This window comes from Meriones unguiculatus, chromosome 11 (genome assembly GCF_030254825.1).
Source record: "Meriones unguiculatus strain TT.TT164.6M chromosome 11, Bangor_MerUng_6.1, whole genome shotgun sequence".
NCBI classification, from domain to species: Eukaryota; Metazoa; Chordata; class Mammalia; order Rodentia; family Muridae; genus Meriones; species Meriones unguiculatus.
The window spans coordinates 5,314,757-5,328,618 of NC_083359.1; the positions used below are offsets into that span (position 1 = coordinate 5,314,757).

At 45.8% G+C, this 13,862-nt stretch overlaps 1 protein-coding gene across 3 annotated transcripts in view; it reads left to right on the forward strand.

The window, feature by feature from the left end:
* Positions 1-13,862, forward strand: part of Shisa6 (shisa family member 6) — a 280,010-nt gene that overhangs the window by 17,066 nt on the left and 249,082 nt on the right. For all 3 annotated transcript variants that reach the window (XM_060363485.1, XM_021644313.2, XM_021644315.2), the window contains one exon: positions 6,538-6,698. In XM_060363485.1, coding sequence (XP_060219468.1) covers positions 6,538-6,698 — 161 coding nt within the window. The remainder of the gene's footprint in view (positions 1-6,537; positions 6,699-13,862) is intronic.

The window sequence follows — 13,862 nt, forward strand, 5'->3', positions numbered from 1 at the left end:
TATATAAGCTAAATAAACTGTTTCTTCCCCAAGTGGCTTTTAGGACATGGTGTTTATCACAGAAAGCAAAAAGAAAAAGAAAAAAGAAAAGGAAAGAAAAGAAAAGAAAAGACAAAAGCCCATTTGACAAAGGCCCATCTCGAGGAGAGCAGAAAAAAAAATCATTAAAGAGGAAAGTGAGATACAGATAAGCAGTTGTTTCTCTGTACCAAAAGATGCCCAGGCATGTCAGAAGCCCTGCTCTGAATTTCTGTTCCATCTTGTTTGAGTACTGATATAAGTCTGAATTTTAAATCCTTAGTAAAAATTAGGGTACTCTAGTGGTTGCAAAGGTCACAGTGCTAGAAGCAAAGGCAGGGGGCTGGGCAGGGACATACTTAGAGAGGAAGTGCTATTCAAAGGTAAGATGGCATTTCCACCATCCTGATGACTAAACTCAATGTCTGTGACTGAAGAGGCCCACGTTTCCTGGCCTGAATGATCAGAATTGGATTTGTTTCCCAATTAATTGATGCTCTCCCATGAAGCACGCACCACAGGAAACCATCAAAGAAGAGGGAACAGTGAAATCAGCAAGAAAATGGATTTTTCAGGCAAAAGAGTCCTTTGGCTTGATACATTACATAGTGCAGCCAGCATGACTGACAGGGAAGAGGGCTGGGGTGTAGGTGTTCTCCAGGTTCCTAAATTAGGTGTATTTTGTTGTCCTCACATATGGTGGGGTACCAGTGGAGCCTTGCCCTTGCTCCCTCACATGGTCAGCTCTGTGTGTCCCTCTGAGTTTCCTTTCCTCTGATCGTTTCCCGCTAGTTCCCTCTCCTGTCTCTGAATATGCTTTTTGGAATAGCTTTCTATCCACATTTCCTTGAGACCATTGACAACATTTCCCAAGGTTTTAAGCAAATAAATAAACTGGTCTTGACCCAAATCACTCATTTGCTAATTGTTTCTGCATGCCCAGAAATCACCTGGCATTTGCTAAATTAGCAGGCCCAGCTGGTGAGAGCAGGAAGCAACTCTGAATGGGTCTCTCCCTATTTCCCTTCCTCTCTCAACTGCCTTTTCTACTGGTTTCTCTCTCTCTGTGTGTCCTTTCTCCTGCTCTGGCATCTGGTCTGGGTCTCTACTTCTTCCCCTTCCTTTCCCTCCCCTCCCCCTTCCCTTCCCCTCTCCTCTGGTTTTAACTCCTATTTTCTCTCTTTCCTGACCTGTTTCTTCTTTCTTGTTTTGCCCTGACTTGGTCCCTGAGACCCTGGAACTTGCTTCCCACTCTTATAAAGCTTCAGTTATTTCTCAGTGACCAAGTTTCTTTGCTGTGGTTAGAAAGTAGCTCAGGCCTTAACCCATTTCCTCTGGCATATCCAAATTAATTAGGTGAGACCGCGATCACACATTTCAGAATTAGAATAATATTTATCAAACACCCTGGAGAGTGAAGGATGGAAGGCAAAGAGGAACCAGAGCAAAGAGGGAGGTCACTGAGCTGAGAGGATGGGCAGGACAGGGAGCTGGTAAGAGGTACCCTCAGACCCCCTCAGGTAGGGGGAGGAGAGAGATGGGAAAGGCTAGAGATTAGCAGCTTATGGCAGGCCACCATTCCCTCATGGAAATGGCATATGTTCAGGAGGCCATGTGTTGTGTACAGGGAAGTTGAGAAACACATCTTCCAGCTAACCCACCTTTCCCACTTGGCTGGGATCCCAGCTCAGCCCACTCCATTGGGCTGCAGGAGATCAGTCTGAACTAGTTTCTTGTAATCAGGTGGCCCGGACACTGGAGGCCACAGCTCAGCTGTAACCCAGAGTCATGGCTTAATTGTCAAGCTGTTAGCCAGACCTCACTTCCTCAGATCCACCGGGCCTGCAGCTTTTTAAGAAAGTGATCATTAAGCGAGTCTTCTTTAGAGATGGCCTCCAGGAGCTCCCAGCCCTGGGACATAGGCAATAAGGTTAAAAGTCTCAAGAATAGACAAAAGCATGGCTATCTTACTCTTCTCTGTCACATCCAGGCTAGCGCCAAGATGAGGGACCATGGAGGCTCCAACAGAAGGGACACTCACTTTAGGGTCCCTAGACCCTCTGTGTCCCCAGAACTTGCTGTCGTTCCGTCTTGATTGGATGTTTCTAGTTCATCAGGGCCAAGCAGATTTCCCTCAGGGCCCTCACCTCACCACTGCTGACCCTTGAGAACTCTGTCCACTGTAGGGTGTTGGATCCTGTCCCTGAGTTCCACCTACTGGGTGCCAGTAGCACCTCAGTCCTTGCTTTTCATGATAAGCAAAATGCCTCCAGATATGGCCAGTTGTCCCAAGATAGAAAGGAGGGAACAAAATCACTCCACTCGAGTCATGATAGAGGGTGAGTCCTGCCGACCAAAAGGTTTAGCCATGTGAAGCCATTCTTCCTCATGGACATCACAGAAGTGGTATGGACACTTTATATGCACCCGGAAAACAAATCAGGGAGATCTCTCCCCAATATTAGCTTTGATGAGATGAAACTTATCTAATGGAACAGGCATCCTTACATTTCCAAATGTATAAGATTGTGGTCTTTATACATTCTATCTTAATGCAGCTGCCACCGTTATTTAAACTTTGTGCATTATTACCCTCCCCAGAGGAAAGCCTGTACCTCTAGCAATCCTTTCTCCATGCTTTACTCAACTTGATGCTTTATACAAACCTAGCCTTTAGGGATGTGTCATTTTATGGGGGGTGATGTGTTTCAAGGTTCTTTCCATGCTAGGGTGTCTATCACTACTCCTTTCGTTTTTATGACCAATTAATACCCTATTGTGTGAGCACAGCACATTTGTTTATCCATTCATCAACCAACGAGCATTTGGCTTGCTCCTATTCTTTGGCTGTTATCCATAATGCCATTAACCTTCTTCATACACAAGTTCTATGCAGATCTGTTTTCGTTTCTCCCAGGAGCAGGCTGGGTCATGTATTTGCTGTGTTCTTAGCATTTTGAGGAACTGTTAGACTGTTTATCAGAGAAGCTGTGCTATGTAAATATGTTTTTGTTTTAATCGCACCTGTGGGATTTTAGTTGGGCTATAGTTTGTCTACACCTGTTAATTGTCATGTGCGTGGGGCGTGATCTTTGCCAGCTGGTAATAGCCTTCCACATGAGGCACAGAGAGGGGCGTGGTCTAGGACTCTGAGAGTATAAATGTGAGCCTGAGCAAGAGAAGGTGTGGTGCTCTGAGTGGCATTAGGTTTTGGCGTGTGGCACATAGCAGTTTGCAGAGACCAGAGACCAGAGACCAGAGACCAGAGACCAGAGACCAGAGACCAGAGACCAGAGACCAGAGACCAGAGACCAGAGACCAGAGACCAAAGAGGATGTGGTGGTTTGGAGCAGACAGATGGAAAGAAACACTTTGGGGCACAGCGCATGGAGGAGACAACTCCCTGCATCTGCGGTCCATCGAGATTGGTATAGAGCTCTATAAGGACCCCTGGACTGTAAACAGCAGGGAGAAGTAGGGGGTCTGGGCTGCCTCTCCCCAGTAACCTTTCTCTCTCCTACTTAAGGTTGGGGGGTTGGTGGAAGGGAGGTAGAGGCCTGAACACCCCAAGTAAAGTAGAGTTTTAAAAAAGACCACTTCAGGTGAATTTCCGCTACAGTGTGAAGAAGCCACATTTGTACCTTTTTGGCCCTTGGCATTAACTGCCTGGTCATGGCGGTCTACATATGTGCACATGGCTTCCACAAGGGGATTTTGATGGGCAGCTTCCCCAAGGAAACGGACACATGGAGAAATGCCTGTTTGAATCTTGCATCCATTTTAAAACTGAGGAGTGTTTTAGTGTTGAATTTTAAGATTCATTGTATATGCTGTTTGTTTGTTTTTAGATTTATTTTTATGTGCGTGAGTGTTTGGCACAAATGTGTGTGTGTGAACCTGTGTGTTCCTGGTGCCTGCAGAGGTCAGATGGGCATCGGTTGGGTCCCCTGACACTGGAGTTGTGGTTGGTCATGAGCCACCATGTGGGTGCTGGGAACCAAACTTGGGTCCTCTACAGGAGCAGCAGGTGCTCTGAACTGCGGAGCCACCTCTCCAGCCTCTTATCAGTCATGTTTTACAAGTATTTTCTCCCATTCTGTGGATTCCGTCAGCTTCTGAGAAGGCTTCCTCTGAGACAGTGATGTTTTAGTATCGCCGCTCATTCTCATGTTGTTGTTGCTTGTACTTTCAGTATCATGTGTAAGAAACCATCACCAGATTAAGAAACTGCAGTTCCTTACATTTGTGTTTTAAGAGTTTACAGTGCTTACATTAACGTTTAGGTATAGAATCCCCATTGAACTGATCTGTATGTATAGTGTGAGTTTAATATCCAACATGAAAAGCTAGTTGCTCTAGGAGAGTTGGGTTTTTAAAAATTTTTTTTCTCTACTAACGTTTGGCATTTAATTAATTATTTTTTAAAAGAAGTGTTTTTTAATTTGTGTGCATATGTGTGTGCCTGCATGAATTGATGTGATTCATGTGTGCCTGAGGAGGCCAGAAGAAGGTATTGGATCCCTTAGGAATTGGAGTTACAGGCAACTGTGATCCACCCATCCTGGGTTCTGGGAACTGAACCTGGGTCCTCTGAAAGAGCAGGGTGCCCTCCTAACTGCCAAGTGTTCGCTCCAGCCCTAATGCTTGTCTGCCTTTTTGAAAAAGAATTGACTATAAATGTAGGAGTTTGTGCTTGGGTTTTCAATTATATTCCTTTGGCCTACATATCTATCATAATTTGTAACTCGGTCTTTTTAATCACAGAAAGATAATAGGAAGGTGTCTTGAATAATTAAAAGGGTGAGGGAATGAAGATACCAAACATAGATGTGGGGGGTTGAAAAACATACATGAAAGAATTCAGTTGTAGAACCAGGAAGAATCTTACAGTTTGTTTTTCCGGTGTTTTGCTGATAGGAAAATTATTAAAAATTTAAATTATTTAATATGATTAATTTAATAGGATAATTAAATTTAAAATAATTTAAATTAATTAATTAAATTCTGTGTCAAAGACTAAAATCTGCTGAAGGTCGGTGGCTGGTCAGTGGCAGAACTGGGAGTTGGATTTTTCCTGTGACTTTCTGGGACAATGCCTTCCTTCCTGGCCCGGAAGGATGGCTCTCCAGCCCGGCCGAGGACCTGGGCTAGCCGAGTTCTTCCACAGAGCGCTTGGTTTCTGTCTTGGCTCCGCTGCCAGTTCAGCAGAGTGCACGGTGCGCGGCAAGTGTTTGCTCTTTCTCTGACAGGCAGAGAGAATAGAAAGGCAGCTAGGGAAAAGCACTTGAGAATGTGAAAATGCTATATATGTGCCACCGGATGATAAGATTGCCAACTGGATGCTCTTCAAGGGAGGTTCACTGTGTCACAGGCAGCACAGCCGAAGGGAGCAACTCACTTAGACTCATCCGTAAAGCGCGCCGTGATTGCCACTCTCCAGGAGGGTGGAGCTCTGGAGCTGGACGTGGGGATAAGGGAAGCCGTCGGCAGGGCTGCTGGAATAGGCTTTGAAGGCTGGTGCTTCAGGGACAGCCTGAGAAGACAGAAGGGTTTTTGTCCCTCTTACAGAACTGGAGGCATAAGGCTTTCCCAGGAACTGGCATGATACTGACCAGGCGTGGTCTGGTGTGGCTTGCCACATTCTTCTGCTCCCTTTGATCATCCCCAAATGTCCGTCTTTCCTAGAGCCAGTGGGTGTCTCATGACAAATGTAATGAATGGTTCCTGTTTAAAACCTGGTGGCAGAGGGACTCGCTTTAATCTGTGGGTCACCAGAGGACGGAAGTAGGCACTTTCCCACCTGTCTCTGCAGTCATTGATGCCTGCTGAGTCCCCACTTCATGTATGTTTGGAAGTTGAAGCTTGGTGTGAGTCAATCAAGCCAGCGCTCTGGTCCCCACGTCTCTGCTCTGGCAGTCCTTGTGTGTCTCTTCCTGTCCGCACCTGCCTCCTCCTCTAAACTGCGTCTACCCCCACTGTCTGCACCATCCCTGCATCCCACTGTTTATCTTTTGTTAAATCTGTGTTTCCTGTCTTGGCACCTAGGACATGCTCTTCTTTAGAACAGGCGCTTCAGGCTGTATTTCTGCTAGTCACTGGTTTCTAGTACATGCTACATGGCATGTGTTTTGGGATGGAGAGGTTGGACCCCTGATAGATAGTAAGCTCCTGTTATAGGGCCAGTGGTGTCAGCTTTTTCCTGTATAGTCATTGAGGCTCCCAGGATGCTGTAGTGGCATATATGGGTATCAGGAACACTAATATTTTGAAAGGGCTTATTGTTCATAGATGTGGAATGAATTACTATGCTCACAGCCTTTCAGGGTCGTGCCAATTTCTCTGCTATACCCCTCCCCCACCAAGACCAACACCAGATGAAACTGTCCTTTGAGTGCTCATAGCTGTGTCTCTGGCTCCTTCCATAGGTTTTCAAAACAGGGTGTCTATGGCTGTAAGCTGGCTTCTTCATGGTTGTGTGCACCTGCTCAGTGAGCTCACTGTGTACTCTCCTTTTTTTAGGGCTCTGGCTGACATCCTAAGACAACAGGGACCAATCCCCATAGCACACTGTGAAAGAGAAACCATCTCGGCCATCGATACCTCTCCCAAAGAGAACACACCGGTCCGATCAACCTCCAAAAACCACTACACCCCCGTGCGCACAGCCAAGCCGACTCCAGGTAAGTGGGCGTTACTCAGCTTGAAGTCACATTGATTCTGCTGAGAAGATCTAAAGGTGTTTCTGCTCTGGCAGGGCAGGTTGCGTAGTGCTGTGCAGTGGTGGACGTCCTGACAGGACAGGCTTGTGTAAGGGTTTGGGACTGTCTTCCTCGGAAAGTTCAGTATGAGAGAGACCAGGTCTGGGACAGACAAGGGCTGATGGCCCATCTGTGGTTTCTCTAGTGGCTGGTGTCATTTTCTAATGTGGAACAGAGCTTGCAGCAGCCATGGTGGAGTATGGTTGTCCATTTACCCATGTGGCTGGAAGGTTTGTCACTCTCCGGGATGCTAGATGTGTGAGAATAAAGACTACCCTCTGATGCAGAAAGTGCTCAGCTATTGGAACCCCTAAGAGTACTTTCTGAGGACAGGAGTGGTATCTGCGTTCTAGGGTGACCCTTTTATTTGTGAGATATAGGTTTCCCAGACATAGAATGAAGTATCCTTCTATGTAAGTGGGGAACTGGATCTGAGACACTGGATTGACACCAAATTCAAGCCCCTTATATACTTATATACAAATGGCCTGGTGTTGTCATGGCAGCTCCACAGATCCTCCCGTACACTCTAAATGATCTCCAGATTCCAGAGAATCTCTAATACAATACCAACACTATGAGACTTGCTATGCCATGGCTTTAGGGAATAATGATGAGAAAAAGTATGTACCTTTTCAGTAAGGCCCAATTTGGGGTAATAGCTTTGACTCGTGGGTGGCTAAAGCCCATTGTGTTGAATTGTGTGACTGGTTGGATCCTGCAGTCACACGTGTAAACTGCAAACGTGGAGGGCTGAATGTGCCTTTGACTTTTATATTTCATCATCATGATGACACTATGAAGAGACTGGGAAGGACTTACTTTCCTACTTTAATGGCTTAGTGAATGAAACTCAAGGAAACTCAGTAACTTGGACAAGATCATTAGAGCGTAAGAATAAGGAAACAAAACCTATAAATACCAGTAATATATTGAACTGTTGATTTAAATTATTGTTCAGAGTATTTTATAGGTATGTTATTATGTGTTTTTTGTAGCAATCTTGGAAATATTTATCTCCCACTTATGAGGAATATAAAGGTTGAGCAACATTTCTCAAGGTCACATGATTAGTAAGAGAACACCGGATTCAAAACTAAGACGAACTGGTTACAGAAGTCAGAATTAAAACAAACAAACAAACAAACGAACAGACAAACAAGCCATTCTATCCTTCCCCAGCTAGGCACAGCAGTGTAAACTATTTGAGTGGACAGCCTCCTACTGGTAAGTAAGTTGGGAATATTATAACCCTGTGAAAATTACCGATAGCTTAGTATTGACCCAACTCCCAGGCACAATTTCTGTTTGAATCTGGAATCTTCTTGAAGCCAGGTCTGAACTAAGCCTGCAATAAAGATGTACAGTCACAAGGCAGTAGTAGGTATGCCCAAACCCTAGTTGTAGCCAAGATAAAATTTATTCTGCGTATGCTTTAATTCTCTTGAATCTATCAAGTTGTTCTTGCCTTTAAGATAATAGTCTTAAATCTTTTGACCATCTGACAAAAGCTAAATGTATTCTCTGAATATATGTGTCTGTGAATACAAACACATAAACATTTAGCCAACAATTTGTGAAGGAATAAAGGATCTGTAGGACCCTCCAAATCTAGGAGTCCCTTCTTCACATGTAAAGATGAGTGAATTTGCTGGGCAAAACAAACAAACAAACAAACAAACAAACAGCAATGCCTACTCAGATGCATTTTCAGCTGGAATACCTAGATCCTTAACATGGAAGCAGTAGAGGGAATCTTGGTGGAATTGTGTGGAACAGGGTCCACCTGTCGGGCTTTGTATACATTAGAAACACCTATGAATACATTAAAAATGGTGTCCAAGAGCCACAGAGTAGGCAGAACTTCCAGAGATGAGGCTGACATTAGTGTTTAAAGCTCTCCACAAGGTGATTCTACCATGCAGCCAGAGGGAAGAGTCGCCGGTCTACGGGGATCCTGTCCTGTTTTGAGTAGAGACACTCAATGCCCAAATCCCTCAATTCGGAATCCTGTAGGAAGCCTTAAAAATTAAGGACACCTAAGCCCATTCTGAGATAGAACGACTTAATTGATGTGGACGGTGTGGTTTGAACACAGAGGAGGTGTTTAAAATTCCCCCTAATGCAAAGTTTAGAATCATTTGACTCTGGGGATCACCCACTGAACACCGTTCCTAACTCTAATGTTCTCCCCAGCTAAATAAATAAATAATAGTATTTATTTATCTGATGATTTATCATTTGAAGTCAGTATACCCCAGAACTGTGCTTGTGACTCGGGAATTCCTGGCCGCCCAGGCATCAGAAGGCCCCTGACTGTCGATTCTCACCCTTCTGTTTGGTTTTATATTTAAAGACGGATTCAATGGACTATCACCCTTGATTCACCCTTAAATATCCTTCACTGGGAAGGGAGCTTTCTCATTTCTTCTGTTTATTTTATTTTGTTATCATGTCTTATCTTATGTCTTATTTATTTAAATTCTCCTAGTGAGTTGAGAAGGAAAGGCATTTGCTTACCTGACTCAACTCTGGTTCAAGAAACTCCTCCTCCGGGTTCTCAAATTACAACTCTCTGCTTAGCGTTTTGAGAGGAGGACACCTGGGAAGCACTGGTGGAGCTGAAATGTATAAGCGGTTTCACAACAAGCTACATCTTCTGTAGCTTCTATCAAACGGAATGCTTTTCCAAATAGCTGCTGTCCTTTGCCATGCAATGTTGCAATTTGAGCAGCCGTTTAAACAGGACTTTGGGCAAATGTTCAAAGTGGAAATTTACTGCGATATTCTCACTGGTTAGATCAGCCACCCACCAATTGTAGTAAAGTGGCAGAGGTCCTGGATGGGCATTAAGCGGGCAGGCATCAGAGCGAGTGTGGAGTGTCTCTGCCATTCGATATGTTGTCCTGGGACCAGCTGCTTGGCATCCGCTGGGAGTTCATGAGCCTTGCAAGACCTGCAGTGTCCCAGGCTCTCACCTGCAGAACAAGACCCTGTATGTTGGTGGGAAAGCTTAGCAGCTTGAGTTTGAGAAACAAGGGTAAAGATGGGCTTGCTTCAAGCACTCCTGAGTACTGTGTGATTCTGCCCTGATTTCCTTGTCAGCAACCATGGTTACTAGCTCCTGCTTCCTAGGTTATTCTTGGGGTGCAAGTTAAACCAGGCTGAGCATGCAGAGAGACCCCCTGCATAGCAAATGCTCATTATCAGTCATCAGCCAACTACAGGATCGTGTGTATAGCTCCTGGCAAATGGATCGAATGCATGAGGGAACCGAGGGAGACATGATGTTCTTAGGCAGGGAGGAATCCGAGGGGCTGTGTCTGGCATGACCAGGGTTTGGGAAGTTGAAACCAAGCTCCTTTGGTTTGAGGACCCAAGTAGAGAGCCTTTGGTGACAATAAAATCCGATAATCCATGAAGCACAAGTACCACGCAGTGAGCACTTGCTATGTTCTGGCACTCTGCTCAGTACTCTGTGTAGAGCAGAATGGATCCTATGTCACAGAACCTTCTAATCGGAGTCTTTTACGGATACTGTTCTAAGAAAAAATCTTACCAGCCTCCCAGGGAGCTGCACAATAGGCATTTACTTGGGGCTTGAAAATTAGGGAGGCCTATTTGTCCCCCTCCTCTCCAATTCCTCAAATCTAACTGCCTATTAAGCCTCACTGTTCAGTTGGTGAGTCACGGACCAGCAGCCACTCTCTAATGTGAGCTGGCTTCAATTCCAAGTTGTGGTTATACCTTGGGATTGTAAGAGGTTTATGAGAATATAACGCCTGGTCCCAATTTGAAGATTCTCATTTATTTACTCTGAAGTGGAGCCTACGCATTAATATGATAGTTTTCAAGATTCTGTACACCATTCACATGATCAAAACTGAGAACCAAGTTTCTAGAGGGAGACCTACAGAACAACTTTTTTTTTTTTTTTTCCTATTTGGTGTAGAGTTCAAAGTCCAGACAAAGCCTCAGGATAGGGGTTGGCTGGTCAGAGTTAGTGGGCTGATTGGCTGGTGGGTATGGCTAGGGGTCATGGAGGATTCAGACACGGGGGAGAGAGGGCAGGTCAGTGTGCTTCTGAGAGGAGGATCATGGAGAGAAAGCGGCATAAGGAAAAACACCAGGATTAACAGGATGACCAGACAGGACAGTTCCAAGCTGTAACACACACGGTGTTGCCGGTCCCCAGATGTCATGGAGGCTTGACCCTCATACAGGGAAGCTGGGGAGACTGAGTATGTTTAGTTGGCCTGGCTTCTCAGAGATAGTTTGTCTTAAGCTTGTCTTAGGGGTATCATTCCTGGAAATAGACTGCTATCCATGGCTTTTTTTGTGTTGTTGGTTTGTTTATTTTGTTTGTTTTATTGAGATCATTTTTCATTAGCTTTGAGCTTACCCAGTTGGTGGCTAGGCTAGGAGGCCAGCAAGCCCCGCTGCCTATCCACCTCCATACTCAGGTTCTCTGTTTATTTTGTATTCCATGAGTGCTGAGATGAAACTCAGGTCCTTATATGTGCAAGGCAAGAACGTCACTGTTTTCCCCATTCTTCCAGCCCTTGTTTTATATATTCTGACCTCAAGGTATTGTCTTCCTCTGTTGCATGGCCCTGAACTTTCTAGCACCAGACATTTGGGAAGTGACATCAATGCTCAGAGAGGCCTATGATGAATTCTCCTCATCTGTTCACACCGCCTGCTCTACTGTCTCCAGAGAACCTGCCTCAGCTAAGATCACTCATGCGTGATCATTTGCTCCCAGCCCCTGTTTCTATCGGAATGTAAGTTACATTCTGTATAGGCAACGACTTTATTTCTTCATCACTTCTCTAGCCTCCTCAAACCAGGAATTGCCACCAGGAAGTCCCTAGCTGCTTGGTCCCTGATTGGTAGAAACTACATGCAAAATAATGGTGTCCTTAGCTAGCGAGCTGCAGGGAGTATGATCAGCTCCTCAAGTCTACACACTTACTGGGCGGTTCTGCGCTCTCTGTGAAGGGCTGTGAGCTCCTTGGTTTCTGTGGCTGATCTGAGGCTAGACATAGTGCTAGGCCCTGATTTCCAGAACCCATGCTTGTTTCATAGTCCTCTCCTCCTGTGTGGGCTGATAAGGCCACAGGCTGGGAGCTTTGCATCATTGGCTGGGCTCAGAAAGGCTGTTACCCAGGACCTCAAGGTATTGTCTTCCTCTGTTACATGCCCATTTTACTCACCTTCCACCAAGAAAGACTTCCTATAGAGGCGTTCCAGAGTTCCCTGTCTGGGACGGGCTTAGGGCTGACTTGTGGACTTAGAAAGATGTGCTATGCCCTTCAACTCCGAGGCAACATCTAGGTGCACTCTACCTCTTATCCAGGTGAGAGGATCTTTCTTTTTATCAGCTATCTGGAGGACCAGGGATGTTTTGCTCTGGAGTTGGCAGCCTCGGAGACATTGGGGTGGCTGAGATTGGTTACTCCCAACATGTTCCTATGCTGTAAACAAATGGAGGCCCACAGAGGTCACCTGGGTGGGAAGCAATGTCCATGTCAACATGAATCTCAATGCACAGTATATTATGATAGCTTTTGGTGTGAAGGGGATGCTACTCTAAGTGTGCTTTGGCTGCGGTGTTGGTCCCAACAGACATGGCTGGTTGGTGAGCACTAAGTGTTGAAGTTGAATTTTTTTTTTTTTTACCTCTTTTGATTTTGCAATTATTAAAGCATTCAAACACAAGTGTAACTTAAGTGATTGAGAGATGCTCACAGAACAGCTAGGGATGGTACCAGAGCATCCCTTGGAGGAGGGAGTAGCTTTCGGTAAGGAGGCCCTGAGGTGGCATTTGAGTTGACTGATAAGGTCCCAGCTGTGTCGACATCTGGATTAAGAACATTCCATGAAGAGGGAGTGGCCAGTATAAAGGACCCGAGACAGAGGCAGAGCTAGCATGAGCTGAGAACCAGCATGAGTGAGGGATGAATAAAGATGAGGGCAGTATGTGGGAACAGAGAGGTGGACTTGTGATCATGCAGGACCTTAGAGGTCAGCAAGGAGTGTGGCCTCTATTTGGTGTGAAAATTGGTCTCTGCCTGGCAGGTGCTGGGTAGCTAACCCATCTTTGTAATAAAAAGATGGCGCTGGGAAAGTGTCTTCTCTGCTCGGCTCCTTTGAGGAAGACAGTCCCGTGCAGAGGGGTAGAGTGAAACAGGAGAACCTCTGATGGAGGTTCAAGTCCCACCCAGTATGGATAGCCCAGATGGCATCAGCCTAGGCATTGGATCAGGGCCAGCAAGCCTCCTTTGCACAGTTTTGGGTGTGGGGGGTGTCCCTGGAGCTGGCTCCTATTGGATTTGCAGCTGTTCCAGGCCAAACGCTCTCAGGGACCAAAGCCCTGGAATCCTAGACACCCTCTACATCCCTCTTCTTCACTGTGTCATTTGGGTTCTAGGATCCTAAAGAGAAGTAATGGGCACCCCAATGATTTGTATTGGTTCAGTTTAGGTCTGAGCTCTTGGCTTTCTCTTACAGACTGCTCTGTGCCCCATTGTCCTGGTCTGTAAACTAAGAAAGTGGGGGAAAAAAAACCCAAAACACTATCAGTGTGTGTCCTGAGGCTTGAATGCATTACTGACTTCTAGGGTGTTCCTTGATCCTTGGCCTGGCTCAGGGTCCAGCATCCATGGGCTGTGCACAGACTCTTCAGGAAGTAAGTAGGAGACCAAAGTGCCTACCTTTGTGTCTGAAAATCCTTCAGGTCCCCAGGCACAGCAGAGGGTAGACTGTGAGACCCAGAGCTGTGCATGGTGCTGAGCAACAGGAACATCCATGCCTATGGGAGCAGCTCTGTCCTTAGACTGCAGTCAAGAAATCTCAGACCCAGATCCAGGGGTGGTGTGCTCCTCTCCTGGCCATGAGTTGTCATGGACTGTTGCAGACATTCATACTCCAACCTGGCTTGGAAGGCTGCAGGACTTTTTAAAGTACTCCCCTCCCTCACCATGGGCAGACTTATTTTAATCTTGAAAGGACCCTGGGAGCCAATTGCTACTGTGCCTAATTCATAGGAGAAGAAATGGAGGCTTGGAGATAGTAGAAGCTTTT